Source organism: Nanorana parkeri, unplaced genomic scaffold, assembly GCF_000935625.1.
Source record: "Nanorana parkeri isolate BGI_ZX_2015 unplaced genomic scaffold, ASM93562v1 scaffold182, whole genome shotgun sequence".
In the NCBI taxonomy this organism is placed as follows: domain Eukaryota; kingdom Metazoa; phylum Chordata; class Amphibia; order Anura; family Dicroglossidae; genus Nanorana; species Nanorana parkeri.
The window spans coordinates 1008800-1030869 of record NW_017306450.1 but is presented as its reverse complement, the minus strand read 5'-3'; the positions used below and the strand labels follow the sequence as shown (position 1 = coordinate 1030869).

Sequence of the window (22070 nt, the reverse complement as noted above, 5' to 3'; positions counted from 1 at the left end):
CACGAATCTTTGCAAAGTGAAATTTCCCCACATTCAACAAGCTAAGGGAAACCTTCCCTGCAAAGTAAACAGCCTATTTGCGTTTAGTAAATCAACCCCAGAGTGCCTGAAAGGAAACGGTCTTTGTAGAGAAAACTCACAGTGCTCTGAGAAAAACAATAGGTCATAATTGGCAAGAAACCTATACTGAGGAAAATAGTGTGATATATAGTGGAAATAGATAGTGATAGTTGGCTGTCATTTCAGATGTTCTTAGGTTAGTGATAGTTGCCTGGCTTTCCTTTCTGAGTCACAGAACTTTAAAGGAGAACTATGGGTGAGTGCTTTTCACTCATCTCATAATTTTAGCCGACCTGTGACAATGAGACTGTCACAGGTCGGCTCAGTAGATCGGCAAGTGAGCGAACACATAACGGTGTTCGCTCACTTCTCGATCCTGTCACGGCTCTCTGCCGTGACAGGGGAGGGACTGGATTCCCGCCTCCGATCCTCCAGCGCTGACTGCCGGAACGGATGGGGGAGGGGACGTGTACAGCTGGCTCAGACTCTAGATAGGTAGAGCCAGCTGTCACTCACGCAGCTTGGCGGATCCAGACATAGTTGTCAGGATCCGCTTCAGCTGCGGCGTCTCAGTATACCGCGAGCTGCAGCTCGCGGTATACTGAGCTTAGGGTGACGGGAGGACGCTAGTTTGTGTCCTCCCGTTACCCTAAGGAGAACTTTGGGGAAAAGCCCTAACCCCATAGTCCTCCTTTTACACTCAACCAGGGAAGTTGGAACTTCTGATCTGGGTACCTTTTCCAGGTAAGTGACTAATAAAATATTGATAACATAGGTCTGAGAGCCAGGACAGGTTGGCAGTAATAGACTATGTATTTCTATGCAGGTTTCTTTTCTTTCCCTTCTGACAGTATCTACTAGTGCAGAAGGAAACATTTGTAGGTGCTTTATTTTAAAACTATGAAGAGTCCGTGTCCAACCCAACAACGATGGCAGCTGCAGTCACTATAGAGATTAATTATACCTACAGTGATGCAGTTGCTATCTTGAACCTTGGAAAGCTGCCACTGTATTTACCTAAGAGCTTGTCCACACAAGCACTGAATGATACCTGTGATTTGTGTGGAACTAGATACATCAGGCTTTCTGTCAAATCCAGTACAACCTAAAAAATCAGTACCAGGAATTAGTTGTGAATCAAAAAGTTGTCATTAGCAGTGGACTAACAAGGATATCCCAACCCCACCATGTTGCCAGCACTAGTAAGGCCTGGTTCACACCTGAACGTTTTGTAGCGCGTTCAACGCTCGACGAACGCTCTACAAAACGCTCAAACATCTAAATCCCATTGTATTCAATGGGTCTGGTTCACACCTTGCCGTATTTCCGCCTGTCGGAACGCGATACAAAACAGCCTACGCCCAAAGAAGTACATGTACTTATTTGGGGCGTTTTGGTCTCGCGTTTCCATTGGGATACAGCCAAGTATCCCTCGGAAACGGGCGTTTGTCGCGCATTTTTTTACCGAAAACGCGACAAACGCGCATATTCTATACGCCTAGGTGTGAACCCAGCCTTAAGTGTTATCAGTCTGTTAAGACCACTTTAACTCCTTTGGGAATGTTAATTTGTCACTCCGCTTTTGTTAAGAAAAAACAATCCTCCTCAGGTTGGTTGTATTAATTATTGTTATTATTACACTGCAAGGATTTCAGTTCACTTTCTTACCTGCTTCTGATCTGCAGATGCAGAATACACAGAGTGGCCAGTTTATTATGACCACCTGACGTTTGTAGGCAAATTAGCTATAATTAGCTATAATTTCACGCTGAAGTTGCTAGAGTGCCAAACCATTATAAATAGGGAAGCAGGTTGTTTACCACGACAGTAGAAGTGATTTTTTTCTGAAGATATGGGTAAACAATGCGCTTTAACAGCCTGTGAACGTGGGATGATTGTTGGCGCGAGCCATGGAGCGAGTATCAGCAAAACAGCAGAATTTGTTAAATGTTCAAGAGCAGCTTTTGTTAAAGTGTTTAAAGACTGGACTGTCAGCCGAAAATCTGGGTCTGAAAGTGCTAATTGTGGCAGTCAGCGACTAGTCAATGTTAGGGCAGACCGGAGAGTGGTAAGACTGGTACAAGACAACAGAAGGGCAACAGTGCAATGTCAGATTCCTCGCATTACCTTTCAACATCTCGTGGAGTCACGAGGCGGCCCAACGAAGTCATCTTGTGGAGTTATCTCGTGGCCCAACGAAGTACTGATGGGGTGGTCATAATAATCTGGCCACTCAGTGTGTGCATCCCTGTAGTTATTTGGCCAGTATGCAATAAACCTAAACACAGTATTGGAAATGCCCTGATCAGATCTCTGGGAATAGCAGTGATTTAGCTAATCATTAATATGGGATATCTTTGAAGTTCTGTACTCAGGGAAAAGTTTCCATAGGTGTATGGAAGAGAAATATTTAAAGAAGAACTCCAGGCAGCCATTTTAGTCATAGTTTTGCCTACGGTAAAAAAAAAAGCTAAACTCACCTAAACCTCCGAGCCAGCCAGCTCTTTGACCAGTCCCTCAGCATCTATCCCCGTCCTCTGCAGGGGTTTAGGAATCCTTGAGTCATCAGATCCAATCTATCGTATTTTACACGAGGACACCAAGGGACATACTATCATACCCTAGGCAAAAAAAGAGCAGTTAACCCTTGTGTGCGCAGGGGAGTGGGGGGTGCCCCAATGCAAGGGTTAATAGCATTTCTGCCTGGAGTTCTTTAATTCTTGCCAGTTTTACAAAATTGTAGGAGACTGCAGAATGAAATGGAAAGCCAATGTTTAAAAATAACCTGTCAGGATTGATATTCTGGCATTACCATGTTGAACTGTTTTTAAAGAAGCAGGTGCCGAGCCAGAGTTTATTACATTTTAAATCAGGGTCCAAGTGTAAGAAATAGAATCCAAAATTGTTTGTTTCCTCACCTCAACTTCAGCATGGCACTCATCAAGGATGTCCTTTACCCCCATTAGTTTTGCAATAGCTATTTAACCGTTGGCAGCGTTAATCAGATATTCCTCAGACCTCAGCTGTAAAGAGGTCTTATATATAAGAAAAAACATTTAGTTATATATGGATGATGGTATTTTGCTTTTGGGTGATGCAAACCTTGTTTTGGAAAAGGCTATGACAATAATTTCTACCATTTTTCAGGTATATTAATTATTCGAAATAAGTATGTACTGCTACCTATTGATGAACTGAACTTCCCTTAGCTCAGCTCAGCCATATCCATTAAGATGGTTACCTTTTTAACATATTTAGAAGTGATAATCTCTATAAATCCTAAAATATATACAGTATTAAATGTAGATTAATTTATTGTTAAATTTCAGGCACAGTGTAATTCATAGCGTAAACTCCCTCTGTTTATAGCTGGCAGTTCTAATCTTATCAAAATTATTTGGATGCCTCAATTGTAGGTACTTCATAATTCACCAGTGTAGATTGCTTAGAAAACCTTTAGAATAATTCATATTAGGGATGCACCGATACCGGTTTTTCGGTATCGAGAGCGTGAGAGAAACTGGGAAAGCTGAACTGCTTTGAAGGAGGCTACCGTCAGACCCGGAAATCTCATGGAAAAGCACACTGTCAGGTGAGCCGTTGACTGAGGAGCTCAAACCTGAGATTGAAGAGTATGTAGCTTCTCCCGTGGGAGAAAGACTCTGGCCCGCGCCATGTCCAGGACTAGACCTAGATACTCCAAAAGGATGACTCGATTCAAGCAAAAGGTTCACAATACAACCAAATCGTTGTAACCTCTGGACAGTCAAGGTCACATTGTCCCAAAAAAAAAAAATTCTCTTATGAGGTCAGCAAGCACAGGCTCCAATTAACTCATGATAGAGATGCCACGAGAGCACAGAAGAGCTAGTACAGGGGCTGGCACTTGGTGGACAACCAGAGACCAAATGGCAGGGTGCACAAACTGGTAGCGTAGGGGACCCACAGCAAAAGCATAGCGTGTGCTGGAAAAACGAGCACATGTAGGTACACCGCTTTGCTGTCCACAGAAATTAGAAATTCTCCCTGGTGAAAGAAGCTGATGACAGACCTGGTGGGTTCTATGCAGAATTTCTGAGCTTTGAGATGCTATTTTCTTCAGCTCTCCTGTATTAAATACAAAACTATTTTTACTATTAAAATTGTTTCAAGATTTTTTTCTTCAAAGAACACTCTTCTCTACATTGCTGGTAGAGCTAGTCTCTTCAATTGCAGCTCTCTGGCTTTTGGAGTGCAGCAACCAATCCCCGCTGTACTGCATTTTGCAGGAATAGCCTGGAAGTGGAAGTGACTTTAGTCCTGCGTAATAGTTTCCACACTCTGTTCTGGTAACAAATTAGTCTCCGAGTGCTTCATAGGTCCAGGGCCACTGGCATTGCCTCAGTGCTTGCACTGTCTTTGAAGACTCACTCCGCAAGTAGGCTTGATTGGGCTGGGCACCAGGAGCTACCTTGTTTACATGGGTCACTGGGCACCTTTAAAATTCCTGCTTTCTGACAGTTTCTACTACAGATAGTGTTAACTCTAAGGGACTGAACATTGATGTCATCCAGTAGGTAGGGAGTCTCAAACATGCACCCCACTCGTTCCTCCCAAACAGCGTCAAAGCATCTCCCCACTGCTGCTCCTGCTTTGCAAAGAGCCACTTGGAACTCTGATCTTCAATCTGTTCCTGTTGCCTCACCTAAAGTGAACATGGTCACCTTCCCAGCCATCATCTGCTGAGGCCTTGCATTGTGCCCTAAACCTTACCCTCTGTTGGGTGTGGTAGGTTCCTCTACTCTCATGGCTGCAGAGTTTACTAGTCATGCAAGACTTTATGTCCCAAATTTCAGTTATCACAGTTGACTAGAGGCCACAAGCACGCTCCCACGCCTTCCCCCTGCAGATTCTGTATATGACCTGCCCACAGTCTGAGCCATAAGCAGCTGAGATTCTGAGCAACTCTTATCAGAGGAGCGTCCCTTAAGGAAATCACACTTTTCAGCCAATTTAAACCAAGAGGATCAACCTGTTGCTGCAAAGACTGAACTCATTTCAAGAAGACTTTGTTAAAACATGGCTTGCCCCTGAGGTGGATCCAGCAGTATCTCACTTTAAAAAAGAAATAAAATTAAAAAAAAGTCGGCCCTGCTGGCTCTCAAAACACCTGAACAATGCCTGCATATAAATCAGATTGTTCAGGTATTTTGACAGCTAGCGGGGCCGGCTAGCAAGATACTGAAGCTTGGCCCAGTGGGAGATTCCTCCATCCACACAGTTTAGCTTAGATGGAGGAATCTATTGCACTGACCATAGAAAATCTGCAGATAATCTAAAGGTGTATGGCCAGCTTTAGATTGGGAAAAACCAAGGTAATCACCGATACGAGATGACTGTTGCATAGGTCGCGATCCTCATTTGGGCACCAGCAGATATAAACACACACACACGTTTCTAGTGAACTAGCATTCGTATTTAATATACCCAGAATATCGTGTGTGTCTGCATCTTTGGTTCCTAAGCCTGAACGTTTACAGAATGATCTTTTAAAGATCCGAGGTTGAATTGGGTCTGCAAGTCCAACAGAACACTAGTGTCAATAGCAAAATCTAGGCTGCATTTCCTTCATGTATCAGCAATCAGACAATCAGCGTAATATTCACAATCTCATTTTAATATGAATAAAAATTGTTGGTCTTACAATGTTTATTGCACAAGACAAGACACAGGCAAGACTGGAAATACATGCCCCGTACTTTGGCCTGTCATTTATGGAAAACCTGGAATCCAGTACCTACGTCTTTGCTAGAGAACCTGAAAGTAAGATTTTATTACACACAGTTGAAATGCTTTCTGGTTGATACATCAAGAAGACAAAACATACAAACTTCTTCTGAAATGCATTACAAAAGGACAAAAATAGGATAGATGGCTCCTCTTACTCCAGATTGCTTCACTTTAGTGGAAGCCAGTATACAATTTCTGATTCCTCATTCACAGTAGAAACTTTAAATTAACCTGCAACAAACCCGGGCATGCCAAACTATGTATCATCTTAAAAAAATACCAAAGATGACCTAAAGTGAAATCTCTGCATGTGAAAATTAGCTCTAGGTGGCCACATTTACCAGCAAATTCCAACGTTTCCATGTTAATTTTGAGCTTCTCCACTCCCCTCCACATTTCGTATTGGTCTTTCAAAATGATGGAGTAGCAGCAACCTCATTGACTATCAGGGAGGCTTGAGATGTTAGAGCTGGTAGGATCGATTTCAGCTTTCACAGAAAGAGTTAAATGTATATATACATTCAGCTTCCTATATATCTGGATCAACTGATGGCTTTAACATGTCGTTTTGACTGAAGGTAAAACACTGCTATCGCATTCCATCACATGATCAATCTGAATTCCCCAGGTTGTGAAACTTTTACATTTAAAGTAAACTCTGATAGATATCAGCAATGGGTGCAGGCTGCAGTACTAATAAAGTCCTGGCTTCTGCAGAAAGACCTCTTGGCAGTCTCACCACCATTTTATCAAGACGTCATTTCTAATTTCTTACTAGAATAAAAACAGCTCAAAAATTGAGTAAGCCCACGGGTCTAAGTTGCTAGAGGACAAGATGCAATTCATATCATACCAGAATTCAGCCCACACTGCATTATTGCCAGAGCAGAGTTTACCGATACTGAAATGCGTCTCTTCTGCTTTGAACTTTACTAAATTCAAGAACAGTTGCAGGGCACAAGTGAATACAATCTTAGAGCTACTAAAGCTATCTTGCAAAACTGCAACTGTGCAAAAAACAAAGATTCACTGAACTTACCTTAACGCAATCTTTCTGTAATCTACCGCAGCTAGAATCTAGACGGCCTCTCACAGAGTCAAAGGAGTATACACCTTAACTTCTTCTCTTTCTGCTGCTGGTATCACCAGTGATGTTCAGACTTTCAAGGCAGAACGTGATTCAATTGGTGGCTGGGCTGATGCTTTACAAATCTTTTAAAGCAACCAAACGCCTACAGTGGGTGCGTTTAGGAATTTCCCTCTGCATCACAAACAGGGAGCACTTAGATCATCAAACAAAAAAATGGGGAATAGAGTGGAGGGGCGTACTGTGGCATTTCCTAAAATGAAAAACTAACCTTCTTGACAGGTAGATGTGCTCATTTTTATGCATTACAAGATTTACTTTTTTAATCTGGACTAAAGTGTTCATTTAAATGTCCCGGGGCTGTAAGCTGCAATATGATATCAATCCCTATAACTATCAAAAGGGTGCTTTAAAAAAAAAAAAAAAAACCCTGCTTCTTTTAATTGTTAAATTGAAAAGCTAGTGCAAACTAACCATAACGTGTTAAAACATAAGCCATAAAATCATACATACCATCTTAAATTAAAAAAACAAATTGTACACAGAACATAGTATGGATGGATGGATGGATGGATGGATGGATGGATGGATGGATGGATAGCTGGACATTTGTACAAGTAAACCTCTCATGAATATTATTTGGAAGGCACAGTAGCAATAATGTACTCTGCCTTAAAGCATTATGGGGTGTCAAACATCATGATCACTGGTCATGGATAAAGTAAAAAGTGTACCCAGGATATTGCCAAATGAAAACTGCTCAACATCATCCTGAAACATACACTTGAGTATTTACAATAGTTTACAAACAGGTATTTGAAAATAAAAAGAACTTGATGGAATGCTGTAAACACATTTTCCCAAGGTGCTAAGTCTCTGGAGAAAGTCACCACCGTATGGCCATCCCAACATCCATTTCAAATCTGTACAAGGTAGCATCTTCATATCCCTAGGCATTTGCTGTGGTAAGCACCTAAACCACTGCTGCCATCTTGGTTAATCCACCTTTACAACACTGTAAATCTTCCTGACAAACCAGTAACATGCGAAGAATCCAATGGTACCTAAAAAAGGAAACAGCAGATCAGTATGTAAAAAAATATTTTTGCAGATGAGCCAAACAGTACAATTCTGCACAAATACAATCTGAAATTGGGCTGTAAAATAAGTCACAAGACTTAGCTTTTCCTTGTGCTTTTTAGTGTTATTTAAGCCTAAAGGAACTTTCATTTCAAATCAGCTAAATATATTTCAGGTGCATCAAAAAACAAAAAGGTCTGCAAAATCTTAGTTTGTTTTCTTCAGAAAGCAGCTACATCCCGAGTAGAAAGGTAAAGGAAGTTTTATGGTTTCCTTTTTGAGCATCGCATAGCAACTAGATTTGGGACTCATTTAGACCAGTTCCTGCAGCAGAAATCCCAAATGTCCCGTTTAGTTGCGGCCACTGTCACCCGTTCAAGTTAATGAACAGGTGACAGCAGTCGCATCTGTAAGCATGCAATCGTATGTGTGTCCAGAGAAGGCGATGTGGCCACTGTCAAACTGTCATTAACTTGAATAGGTGACTGCAGCCACCGTGAAATAGAAAGAAATCTCGATTTTAACAGTGTAAAATGAAGCCCTAGTTGTACCGCTAGCTGTGGTTGCTGCTAATGAAAACAAACTGTAAGACTTTGCAGTTTTTGTTTGTATGTAGCAAATTTAAAGGCTAATCCCACTCAAAAGGTGATTACAGGACTGGCTTAGTTTCTAACTCCAGCTCATTACCATGAACAGTACAAGGTATTAGGCTGCAACTTTAGGAACTGATTTTACACTATAATCCAAAAAGGAATGTGCGACAGCCTTGCTAGGCCCTGTATTGATCTGAGCATGGAGTGGAGCTTGGATATCTGGTGATCGTATTGTGGCAAGATGCACAGTGTGGCAAGTGGTAAGGTATGTTTCGACTCATTAGGGTTTACCCAAAATTAAATCATTAGCGTGTTGGTGTTTAAAACATATGCTAGACCTACAGTATGTGGTTCCAAGTGATATTTAGGGTACATGACAGCATTAGAGGATGAGGTTGTAAGAAAGTGCGAATGGCATCATTTCTATTCAAAGAAGATCGCGATAGAGAGAATGTGATCATTCTAGCTCCCTGGTTTTATTATAAGGTCCTCTGATCTTTTCTTTCAATATTCTCTCTGCTTTTCAGTATCACATCACTGAGACACTCAGCTCGCCTATAACTTCGCCTCCTAACTGCAATGTTAACATTGCCTTCAGTTCCACTAGAGGGCAAAAGGAAGCCTGAGCACAACGTAACTCTGACATCAGTAAGCAAAGAAAAACTACTTGCTGAAAGTTGTAATGCCATAGGTACCTATTCGGTTCTGTGAGTACTCATGGTATCAATTTCTCGAACAACCTGTCCATCTCTGCACTGCAGACCACATAGACCCTTGCTCTCTCCTAGAAGGTAACAGGTGATGGCTGTAAATCTCTAAAAAGCTCTCTTTAAAAATAACACTAGCGATCAAGAAGCTATTACTGAAAACGCATGTAAACTCAAGGAAAAAAATATTACTGCATTTTAGGTTGCCAGTTTTTACATATAATGGCTGTTTTTTTTCAGGGGTAATTTCCAATACTTTCACCCAGTGATCCTACTGGTAACACTTCCAGTTCAGAGTGGAAGCACTCACTTATTGTATCTATGGGTAAGCAAAGTTGTATCCCAAGGACTGGAACACTATATTTAAATTTAACAGACCAGTTTATTGTTAAGAGTTTACATAAAAAATATTTGTGTCTACCTTTCCTAGTTTCTTGCTTTGCAAAATGTGATTTGCTCCGAAGCTGCAGGTACATAGATGTAATAGATAGTTTGCAATGAATTGTTATGGGCTACTACAACACATTACTGCTCTCTACACCTTATTTCTGAATAAACCCAGTACAATAAAGGAATAATGTTTATAGTCAATATAGATTGTTATAAGTGCTGCAGTTCAGGATGCACTTGTAAAATCACTTAACTGATCTACCCACAATTCAGTAATAAAGGATTTCTATATTTGTCTCCAGCTCTATTTGAAACACTGGCAGGAAGAGCACTAAATTAGAGCCGCTTAAGGTTGGATCTGTCTAAACATACATTAGGCAAGTAAAAACATACACCAGCAGACAACTGCCTCGCTGTGTCTTCATGGCAGATTGGAATTACATTTACATTTTTCCATGAAGTGGGCTTTCTTGAACACAAAGACAGACTTTTTTTTTTTACCAACATTCTACAAAGAAAAAAAAATTGGCTATGCATGCAATTATTTACTGTGCTTCTACAAGGGAACTAGTAGTCAAAGCAACTAAAGCAATTGAACTACCTTGCCTGTTTGTAGATAAAACACCCTTCTGTATAAACACTGCAGATGATGGTGGACAAGAAAAAGGGAATCTTGCCATTGTTGTCAGTGACAGGGTACTATAAAGCAAGAGCTGGACAATCTAGCAAAGAATAGGAAAACACCAGGGTTTCCCCTTTGAGAATATCCTTCAGCAAACAACCTATAAACCAAAAACAATCTCTCTAGCCTTTTCGCTGCAGAATCTTGCTCTCCATTTTTTTCCTGTGGTGGCCAGACCAAAAAGATGATGCTGCTGATTTTGTACGTTCTGTGATCGTTGCACAAATGTTTATCAAATGGATATTATAACCTACAAAATTCCTATTAAATCTAAAGCATAACACTTTGATTTAATAAATAGCAAATATTTGTAAATTGTGCCTTTTTGTAAAGTGGCGAAAACTGCAAATCTGTAATGGCACCCCAGTGCACCAATTCATTACAGCAATGGATGTAGTGCACTATGGTGTGTGTGTGTGTGTGTGTGTATATTTTTTTTTAAAGCAGTTATATCTTATTTAAATATTTATTTATTTTTTACACTCAAGTATTGTTGCCAGAAGAGGAAAAGCCTCCTGGTGACAGTACATACGCCAATTGTGCATGGATCTCTTTGGAGAAAGATCATGGGTCTCAGGACCCCCTGATGTTTCCGCTTTGTGATAAAGAAAAGAAATCAGGGACACAAACACTTTTTCTCCTCTACCGCATGGTACTTTCCAACATTGAACACATACATGCCCAATACTGATATTCTTTGTGTTCACCCACAAACTAAAAAGGAGATTGGTAAACATAAGAGGCATTTTTACCGACCTTCCCTACTCACTTTGCGGAAGAGAAAAGCCAGTGATGAGACCAGCTTGAAGCCAAGATGCTGGTCTCTTGCTAGTAAAGACTGCGGGGGAACCAGTAGTGCAGGAGGAGGGGGAAAAAGGGAATTGTGGAGAGCACACTGCACGGATGCTTGGTTCAGCAGACACAGGCTAATAGGTAATCATGTGTGCACAGCTAAATAAATATACCAAAATGGAATAAAGGGGCCGCCATTCACACCCTTCGTGATCTACCAGCGTCAGCTTTGAGAGCTACTGGTAGATCACAATCTACCCAATGGGCACCCCTGCCTTACAGTGTTCCAGAAAGGGCAAGGAGTTTAGCTGTTACATTAAAGCCAGATACAAATAGGCAAATCAACATTTTCAAATTAAGGACAGCAATAACAGCCCAAATATTTCTCTTGTGACAGGTACACTTTATACAAGTGTGAAAAGCAGTGTTATTGTACACAATGTTTTTGTTTTTTTTACTGTACCAAGATCAGTAAAAGATGAGTTGTGATTGGTTGCTAAGGATTAGAGCACTGTGCCCTTTATTTTAATATATAAACCTTCATAACTCACTGAAACAGATAATGCTTGACTGTCTATTGCACATCTTCATATCCCGTCAAACAGGAAACATACATAAAACAAAACACATTTCTGGGAACTGTCTAGAATTACTACCCACCTGTAAACAGGAAAAAAATTAAGACCATGATCATCGTGTACCCAAAGTATAAAATGGTGCTTGCAGTTCCTGTGATTTGGAGCTTGGAGAAGAAATAATGAATAGCATAGATAAAAAGGTACACAGCAGTGAATCCGCTTGTTAAGAAGGACCTCCACCACCAATGGTAATCCTGAAAGGAAATTGTGAAAAATTAATAAAATATGTCTTAAAGAGAAATTCCACTTCCCATCAAATATGAGAAACTGAAAATGACCCCCACAAATCTGTCCCCTCTGCCCTGTTAGTTATACTTTTGGGGGATCCACAACAACTGGTGTACCATCACTTGACCTTGCTCCCTAATGAAAAGCGCTTCTTAGCAAGAAGCTCTTCTCATTGGACAGTGTGGTCAGGTGACCATGCTTATCACTGTGTGCTTGCCATTTGCAAGCATTATTCTAGATGCTAAGTGCCAGACTGCAGTGCAGTGTATGCAATACAGATCATACACTGGCTGCAGAGGGAAGGAAACAGTGGTTACCCCAAAGCCCTGTCTCTACCAAGATGGCTGCCTCTACACGCCTACTCTGCGCAGAACACTGCATAGTATGTCAGTAATAACGGAAAGATCAGCGATAGGGAGACTACAGGCAATATGGACAACTAGTCTTTTGCCCTATGCTTGCCTTTTTTGGGGCACTGCTTCCAGAGATCAGTTCTTTAAAAGTGCTGCGTCTAGTCTTATTGTAAGAGAACCACATTTTTTTTTCGGGAAAACCAGATATTTATTCAAGACCCTTTTAAGTAGTAAAGATCTGTACTGCAGTGAGACTATACAATACAACAGTTCTCTAGTGAAAATGTACTCAACTGACAAGAATCTAGCCCACTAAGCAACATAAGCAATTGTGAGATGAGAGCTTTAAAAAGGGGACTGTGGAGACCTCCCTATGTTGTTACTTGCGGGGAACCCCAAATCAAACTATCAATTTTTTGGGGGGGGAAATCTCCTTCAACAGCACACAACATAGAATATGGCCAAAGTACCTCTGCACATAGATGGAAGTAGCACAGCAAGATGGTAGCTTCTGAACAAGTTATCAGCAGAATTATGAACACCAGAAACAGGAAACCAAACATATAGTACATTTGATGGGACCTGCAAAACAAAATACATACAATGAACATGCAAAAGTATGTCTACTGTATACTTATCAAATGGCCCAACGTAGCAGAAAGTAGACAGACATTTAGTTTTACAATGAACATCTAATGTATAAATAAGCACAATATGAAATATATGTTTAATAAAAAGGTCACAAAAAACACTCATATGCATGCCTTTACATTATTATTTCATGTAACATTAATAGACTATAATATTAAAATGTATCCGTCATCCACAGTGAAGGCAGCGGTTCCAGGAAAAAACACACTTCTGTAACATCTATCAGAAAGTATTTTTTCATGCAACTTCTTACAATTTCATTACACAGATGTTCCAGATTCCAATTATCTTTCAAGAGTTTTATAAGCTCTCCCACTAGCAGTCATTTAAACATAAAGGAATGAGAGAATATCCCTGTAAACTGCTGTTGACCATCTGTAGTTACTCTTTCAGACATTTATGGTTGTCAGTTAGGTCAGAACTGACCCACAGACTTGTATTTAGGGGCAGGAACTGATTAGCACAGTCACTGTTCAGTAATAATGAGTAGGAAGCAAATCCTGCATGTGTAATAATTATATATCGATAACCTCCACATGCATGCATATATTTTTAAACTATGCACATAAAAGAGGGTTTAAAACATTTACCTTTTAATAAAGATCCCAGTAAAATATAATGCCACTTTGCCCAAAACACAGAAATCTGTAGATTTTTTTTGTTTGTTTAGAGTTGGAAAGGGATCAAGCCCCTGGGCTGGGTCTCCAAAATTGTCTAGGTTCCCAGCTTTAAAAGAGAACTATGGGGTGTTTTCCCTTAGATCCGTTAAGGGTCACAGGAGGACTTATACTAACCTCCTCACGTAACCCAAAGCTCAGTATATAGCGAGCTACAGCTAACGGTATACCGAGACCACCAAAGCCGGGACAGATCCCAACAATGCTATCGAGAGGCAGAGCCAGCTGTACCTGCCCCCTCCCATTCCTGCAGTCAGCGCTGGAGGATCGAAACAGGGAGGGGAGGAATCCCTGTGGGGAGCGGTGACTGGCAGTCACTGCTCTCTGCAGGAAGATGATCGGGAAGTGAGCGAGCGATGGTATGCGTTCGCTCACTTCCCGATCTATTGAGCCGACGTGCGACAGTTTCATTGTCACACATCGGCTCGAACTATGAGGATAAGTGATTTTCACTCACCTCATAGTTCTTCTTTAAGCACTTCCTCCAACCTTCCACAAGCTTTGATTTTTCAGTCTAGCTTTCAGTGTCACTTGCTGAAGGTAAATCTCCATACATTCCTATGAACAACTGACCAAAGGATTAGTGATGGAGCATTTCTAGTGTCCTATGCCCTCAAGTAGTTTTTGTTTAAGATATACAGAGAATTCTTCAACGACTACAGTAGTTCAGAGTTTAAAATGATGCTGCCATCCATAGGGTGGGAAGGGATCTCACAGGTGTTCAAGATGAGCAGTTGAAAACTGTCGCAGAAGTAGACCTCTACCCACTCCACATAAAACTAACTCACTCCAACATAATGCAAGTCTGTGGAGAATGTGTGACATTTTTGCATTGCTCATTCCACCGTCACTAGATACTAACGGTTGCATACCTCTTTCTCAGATATCCCAAACAGGTCCCCAAAAGAGGAATCATTCATGTCACATTAAGAGCAGTCACTTGACTCTCCAAACTCCATTCAATGGCAACAGTAGGATACTACCCTTGATACTCATAGAAAAGCAGTCTATGAGGAATATAGGGGTGTGCGTGTGGTATAAGAAAAGGGCACCACTCCATGTTGCTCAGATCTCAAGCAGTGGTCTATTTTAGCATTATGTGGCAAACAAGTCATATAGCAAGTGCAAAATAGTTTTTTGAATTACACGGAGTCCTAATTAAAGCGGACCTTCACTCAAAAGTCAATTTCTACCAATGCATCCCTCTATGCATGATTAATAATAACACCATAGACATGCCAGGTGCAAAATGCTGTGATTTTGAAATACTTACACTTGCAGAGCATTCACTTCCTGCTTTGAAAGTGCAAATGACTTCAGTTTGCCAATGCAATGCACACTGGGATTGCCTTGTCATCAGAGGAGCATTGCTTGGAAATCCCATCTGTATTCTCACGAGATCTCAGGGAAAGGCATTTTCCTACCCCGAGATGATGTACATGGTCACATGTCCTAGTCACATGTCTAGTCACATGTGCCAGAAATTCAGGAAGTAAAAAAGGAGAGGAGCTAGTAATCTGCCCATCGTAAACATGGCCACTGTCAGAAGACTGGGGAAGAAAAGAGAAATAAGGTGTGCAAAGAATACAAAGCCTGCAGTTATCTAGAAGTATGTGTTTATAGATTGTCCTTACTAAACATTTCTAAAGGTGTTTGTTGTTATTTTAAAGATATAGGTAAAGGTCCGCTTTAAATAGTAGACAGTGGATTTTAGGGTGAAACCTCACTTTCCCCATTTCTCACCACATTCTTGTGCTCACATCTGAATTCTTAAAGATAACCTGTCAAAGAAACAATAGGCACTGCTGAAAATGTTTTAAGAAAAGTGCAAGCCTCTGGGCTGTCATCCCTACCCTTTCTTCACTACTAAAAATCCAAACATAGTCAGTCAGTGAATGATCAGGATAAAAATATACACGCTTGTTCCAGATCAGATCTCCAAGTAGAGAAGCCACAAAGCAAAAATAAGTCAAATAAGTTAATAGCAGTTTCCATATCTCCACCCTGACCAGTTCCTTTTAAAACAATTAAATGTATATCTTTACTGCTTTGCAGATCCAACAGAGATTATTCACAGATAAGGGGGGCAAAGACATATTAACACATCCAGAACCATCTACAACATGTAACAGCTAGGCAACTAACCATGTAGTCAGTTTCTTTTCTGAATTTCAGGATTTCAAGATATGGACAATGTTTCTAAATGGTAAAAGGAGAATCCAGAAGATATTTTCAAAAGTACCACATGACTACCACAGTGTAGTATACAGAGGTGGACCAGAAAAGCATGTTGTAAAATGTGAGAAGTATAAACTGAAGGAAATCAGGGAGATAACCGAGAGTATACAAATACACATTGTGAGAAGTGAAGGTGATTCTATCATTTATGTTGATAGCAAAATGGGAGCCGAAATGATATTGAAGAACAAATTACATCTAAATCCTCTAGATTTATCCCCACAGAGAGAAAACTGGTATTTTCAATGCAAGCAGGTATTTTTTTTTTATACGTTTAAAAGAAGTCTAATTTTACCTTTTTTTTATGGTAAATGTAGCTGGGAAGCTGAATTTCTAATGCACTCTGCTAGGCAGTGCCAGAGATGGTGGAAGGGACTGAGCAGGGCTTTTACACAATTTCCCTGAGCTCCTGCAGATAGAGCAATGTGCTGTCAATCTAAAACGCTATGGGCAGAGCTAGGAGTGATTATTTACCGATAGGGTTTTCATCCAAGCAGCAGCAAGGGTAACACTGAAGCGATTTCAATGCAGATGATAGAGCGTTCTCTCCCAAGCAAAGAAGTTTCCAATGGTTCTAATAGCAAGTTCAACACGTATTTAAAAAAATGTTACAGGGGTACTTGCTTGGATGGGTACCCTACATAACATGTGATTTTATAGTTTGACCATAGTTTAGACACCAGTAACCCATGTGTTAGTTTTAACAACACCATTAATACCTGCCCTGGTCTGCTTAGCACCACATCAGCTCCAGAGTTTCTCTATCAAGACATTTTATACTGTAACACAAGTTCTCTCCAGCCGACAATTACTGATCTGTGAGACAATGTACCAAACTGAGAAAATATGTTATGATTTAGCAGCACGGTTTAGGCACTTGGAAAGCAGGGAGAGAGAGGTTTAGCTGCCAGGGTTAGCTCCCTGCCTGCAACCAGCATCTACATCAAACACCCTGAGAGCTGGATAGAGAGTAGTCATGAGGCTGTGAAAATTCCAGAACCCTAAATGCATAGCCATTTGACATGTATTGGCATCCTATATTTAAGCTAGGTAACTAGGTAGGTTTAATATCACCCCCTGTGTAAAAGTTAGAAGTAGGGCTAGGCTAAAAGCATTTTTAAAACGTACCCAAATACATAAACTATATAACCCATCTTGTAAAAGTATCATCATGTTCCTGCTGCATAAGCATTCCAAATAAGATTTCTTATGTAAAATGAAGTATAAAAATACTACAAGATAGGGGAAAAAGAAGAAAAATCACAAACTTACCAAATACTATTCAGAATGAAAAACAGCTGAATAAAAATGCACCCAAACGGCAGAATACCTCCCATAACTATGCCTGGAAATGGTTTTGTGAAGAAGGACTGTGTGGGAATCTGCCGTGGTATTTGATTTGTGCGGACTGGATGTTCAATAGGCTATAAAAGAAATAACATTTAACAAACAGTAAAGGCTAAACATTTACAAAATGTATAAAAAAGAAGCTTAAAGTGCATTTCTACTTTTGCAGCCAAATTGGGATAACAGCTATTTTACATTTGTTACATTGCTCTCATTCTCACAGCATAAGCTATATATGTGTGGACTTTAAGTGTTAACATTTCTACATACTTTCTTTGCAATGTTAGGACAGGTTGTGGGGGGTGGCTTGTTCATTGTATGTTAATTTAGTGAATGAGAGAAACACAATCCTCAAAATTACAGTCCTAAGCCTTTCCATTAAGACAGATCACCTTAAAGTTACCGAGAAAAGCATCAAATTGGCCATTTTGCCTGCTATAGAAAAACATGTAAAAAAGGTAAGAATTGTTTTAATTATTAATGTTCTTTATGCTCTGTGAATAGGAACACAAACATATAGAGGGGCTGTCTCAAATTTTACTGCAAAAGTGGAAATACACTTTAAAATATTCATATCATTTCTATGCAGTAATCAAAAAGTCATACATTGGGTAGATGGTGATCAAGACACAATTGAGGCTGCAGGAGGCAAGTCTAACTTTATACACAGTATGAAGATCTTCCACTGTTAAGTTCTTAAGGCAGTCTACTTTTCTTGCTGCTCCCATTGGTCTGCTTCTCAGTTAGTTGAAGGCCAACTACTCCACCTAACTAATTCTAAAAGGACAGCATGAGTGGCAGGTGAGAAAAGTGCCAGGAACATTTCCGTGTTAATTTCCCAGAAGCCAGTAGGACAATGTAAAATAAAATTCTTTGCACACGTAGAATACTTCATTTAAAATCGGTTTCCGTATTTTTGCCAGTTCTGCCTTAAATAACCACATGGTAATGAGGTACGTAATTTATTTTCAAACGTCATTTTACCTGTAATTTTATCTACTTCAACTTCATAAATATCAACCTGCTGATAATTAAATGTAGAAGGCACCAGATGCTCTAGTGAGTTTGTATTTGTTGAGGACAATGGAAAATTATTGCGTTAGTGAAGAAGGAAAAAAAAATAAAAAAAATCTTGAGAGTGAGAGCAATGCCACCTTGTGTCTAAATCATGCATCACCCATACAAATGCATGAAGATTTGCAAATGCCTTAAGTGACAATTGCAGGGCTCAACTAAAAATAAATGTGAAGCTGTTGCCATTGCAGCCACATAGTATATTTGGTGTCAATTCACTCTTTCCTCCCAACTTTTATTAATTATAGATCAGCCTTTTAATTCAGTAAACATTAACAGGGTAATTCACAAAAGTGTGAAGAGTTTGGGGAAGGCAGGAGAAGAGAACAATCTAGGACAAAATAGCTGATTTGGAAAAAATTCTCCAATTCAGCTCCTTTCCAGTTCAGTTATGTTGTCCTAGATTGTACACTTCTCCTGCCTTCTCCAAACTCTTCACCCTTTAGTGAATAGTCCTGTAACTGATAAGGATTCTCCTGTGTAAACTCTGGGAAGTAAAGGAATTGCCATATTGCACTGATCTGCTATGAGATTGCGCTTATAACCAGACCTGTAAAGTAGCAACATTTTCCTTGAGAATCCCAGCCCAACAGTCTTTCCAGCAATGGTTGCAAAAAAGACTCCTGGCCCGGAAGGGGGTCTAAACACCTGGTCTTGAAGTGGTTAAAGACTTCCTACTATGCCCTAACCCCTGCTGCCCACTATCCAATCAGGACACACTTTTTAAAACCAAACTCAGTAGGTGTGTCAACTGTAGAGATAACTATAGCAGCTACCTATGCCCTGGACTGCAACCCAGTGGCATCAGTTCTACCTATGGAGCTGATCACAATGTTGAGTCTTTGTAGACAAAGTAACCCTAGAACTCTGTACTGGCCTCATCGGCCTTTCTCCCCTCTCTGTAGAGCTCAAAATCACAGCACATTATATTTGTTTCTAAATGGAACAAGTGTCGGCATGCAATATTGTCATTTCTCCAGTCTCTGTGGAACCAAAGTGGGCACCGTTACAAATCACTGTCAGCAAAGAACAATTTTATCATCAGGTAGAATATTTTTTGTTTTAAATCAACGGCATGTATAAAATATCTCATACTATTATTGGCTGCTAGTGTTTCTTTTCCTTCATTCCCATCCCTAATGTATGTTTAGTTGTATAAACTGTATAACCTGCAGAAGAGTTAGATGCTGTTAGAACGTTACTGCTGAATGTGTTCCTGATGGGGGTTATCAGCATGTGTACCAAATTAAGGCGTGTTCTGGGTATTAGGCAAATAATAGCCGCCCACCCATCAACATAGTAGAGCAGGGCCACACGCATGAGCTCCAGTTGTTGAGGACAGAGGGTTACGTGTGGATATATCCAGGATCCAGAGACATATACGGTACTTGGTCCAAACAACCAATTTATTGGCAGTCCACCAACACCATGGAAATGAATGACGCTAATCTAGGGAGGGTGGAATCCATTCAGAAAAGGAGGAAAGTTCACCTCTGTTCAGAGATGCTACGCCTCCCGCCATCTGCCATACTGCCGCAGCTGCTGCTCCTACTGTGTTGGTAGGTCTCTTGATGTGAAAAGTGGACTGAGGATTCAGATGTGAAGTAGTCTCCTAGTGTTGGAGAGGGGAGGGAACTCTCATGTCAAAGGAAGGGGCTCTTAATGTGAAGAGGGCTCCTAATCTAAATGTGGGCTCTGATGTGAAATCGGTGATTCTAATGTGAAAGGGGGACTCTGATGTGAATGAGGGAACCCCATGTTTATTTATTTTTATATTGTTTTTGCGTGTGGTACCAACTTATAAATCTATACTATACCCCTATCTGGGATTAGCGTCTGGTATGGATTTTGGAGGAGCCACATGCTTTTAAACATATTGCCTTGAAATTTTACATACAGATGTTCCTCACTTACCGACTTACCTGTTTTGCGACCACTCGCACTTACGACGGACCGCCGATCGACCTCCGACCTTCCGCGTCAGCGTCAGTGCGACAGGTCGCCGGCGGTAGTGACATCCCCCGATCTTCACTGCAGGTCTCGGTAAGTATTTCCATTGCCGGATGTACAGTACACTGTTCGGTACTGTACATCGGCAACGCTATACAGTACTGTACTAATGCAGTATAGTACTGTATAGAGTTCCTCACTTAACGACCAATCCGTTTAACGACCTGGTCGTAGGAACGGAACTCGGTCGTTAAGTGAGGAATACCTGTACTGTTAAAGGGTGTCGTGACTAAAAAAAAAGGTTAAGAAACACTGCTCTAGAGGGTCAGGCAGTCAGTCTTAAGACATGAAATGGCCAGATCTACTAAGAGCTGGCCCAGGTTTTAAAGGAACCCCTCCTCAACAGGATATTGTTGGGCAAAACACTTAGGAGGAGTAAAGTGTCACAGTCAGCACTCCTGAGTTAACCTTTCAGGGAACTCAAAGAGCAAACCAAGCACACCCAGGCCCCAATAAGGACAATGCCCCGATTTACCGCAGTGGCCCTGAGACACCTTGTGGTCCCCACCAAGTAGATTAGAAGATATTAGATAGGTACAAGGGACATGCCCCATCAAAACAGCCTTATCTCTCCCAATGGCAATACTCCCAAAGGAGCCTTCCCGGAAAGAGTTCAAACAGGCGGGTGCACTGGGGCCGTGAACCTGTAAAAGCACCCTGCGGCTATCTAACAACTTACACCCAGGGGGTCTACAAGAATGTCTTCAGCCGAGTTCAGTGCTGTGAGGACACATTACAGGCCAGTCCTGCTTCTTTCTAACAGTGGAATCTGGGTACGGCCTCAAAATTTGTGCCAAGGATCAGCCGATCCTAAAAGCTGCAAAATGTGCCCCAGTGGCTCTGCAGCAAATGAGGAATCTTGCTAGAAGAAAAAAGTATCTTGCTAAAAAGCATGAAAAAAAAGGTAAGAAATGGTTTGTTTCTCTCAAAAGAGAAGGTATCTATTATCCTAGGGCACTAGCAAAAAAAACTGGTGAAAGATCAGACTGGGAAGGGTTAAAACTAGGCTCTTCAAAACAGCTTTGTTTCGCCAGTGCCCAATATGATAGCAAAAGCATACCCCTATCTATCTCGATTACCATCCTGTGTCTTTTAAAGTACAATTAAGAAATATGAATATTCCCTTCTGATACTCACTCTATCTTTAAATCCAAAGTATGCTCCTAGGAATGTCAGGGGAACAGAAATTCCAAACCACATTGCTAGGACAGCTACTAGTGTTCCAAAGGGGATTGCAGCTGAAGAGTGTTTAACCCACAAAATAACATTCATAATGAAGAAATCAGCAAAAATAATTCTGTGGAGGAAAAGAAAAAAACAACATGACACAAAAGGTTCTCTATCCAACAAAAGGAACAATGTTGGCAAAAAAAAAGGATCCTTTGACATAGCTAGCACCCATTATATTACATATACTAGCAAATTATATGCGTGGCACTTTAAGGGTATTAAAAATAGCTTTACATTTCAAGCTGCCATCAACCATCACTTTCTTAAAATATGAGAAAAAGTAAAATGTATCCTTCTTCTAATCACTTAAAGTTGATTGTACAAAGATTGTATGGTCAGATTGTAAAATATACAGAGAGCTTTAGAGAACCCCAGGAGCGTCAGCTTTAAGATACCATAAAATCTTCACAACTAAAAGCAGAATGTCTATTTTAATTTTTCACATTCAACTACATTATGTGCAC

At 40.6% G+C, this 22070-nt stretch overlaps 1 protein-coding gene across 1 annotated transcript in view; it reads right to left on the bottom strand.

The window, feature by feature from the left end:
• Window positions 1–312: 312 nt before the first annotated feature.
• LOC108785891 (transmembrane 9 superfamily member 2-like) overlaps window positions 313–22070 on the bottom strand; it is a 49012-nt gene continuing 27254 nt past the window's right edge. The window contains exons 13-18 of the mRNA XM_018555068.1: window positions 21514–21673; window positions 17218–17369; window positions 12850–12961; window positions 11821–11992; window positions 7458–7980; window positions 313–323 (exon numbers count right to left, since the gene is read on the bottom strand). Of these exons, the coding sequence (XP_018410570.1) occupies window positions 7913–7980; window positions 11821–11992; window positions 12850–12961; window positions 17218–17369; window positions 21514–21673 (664 nt within the window). The 3' untranslated portion in view covers window positions 313–323; window positions 7458–7912. The remainder of the gene's footprint in view (window positions 324–7457; window positions 7981–11820; window positions 11993–12849; window positions 12962–17217; window positions 17370–21513; window positions 21674–22070) is intronic.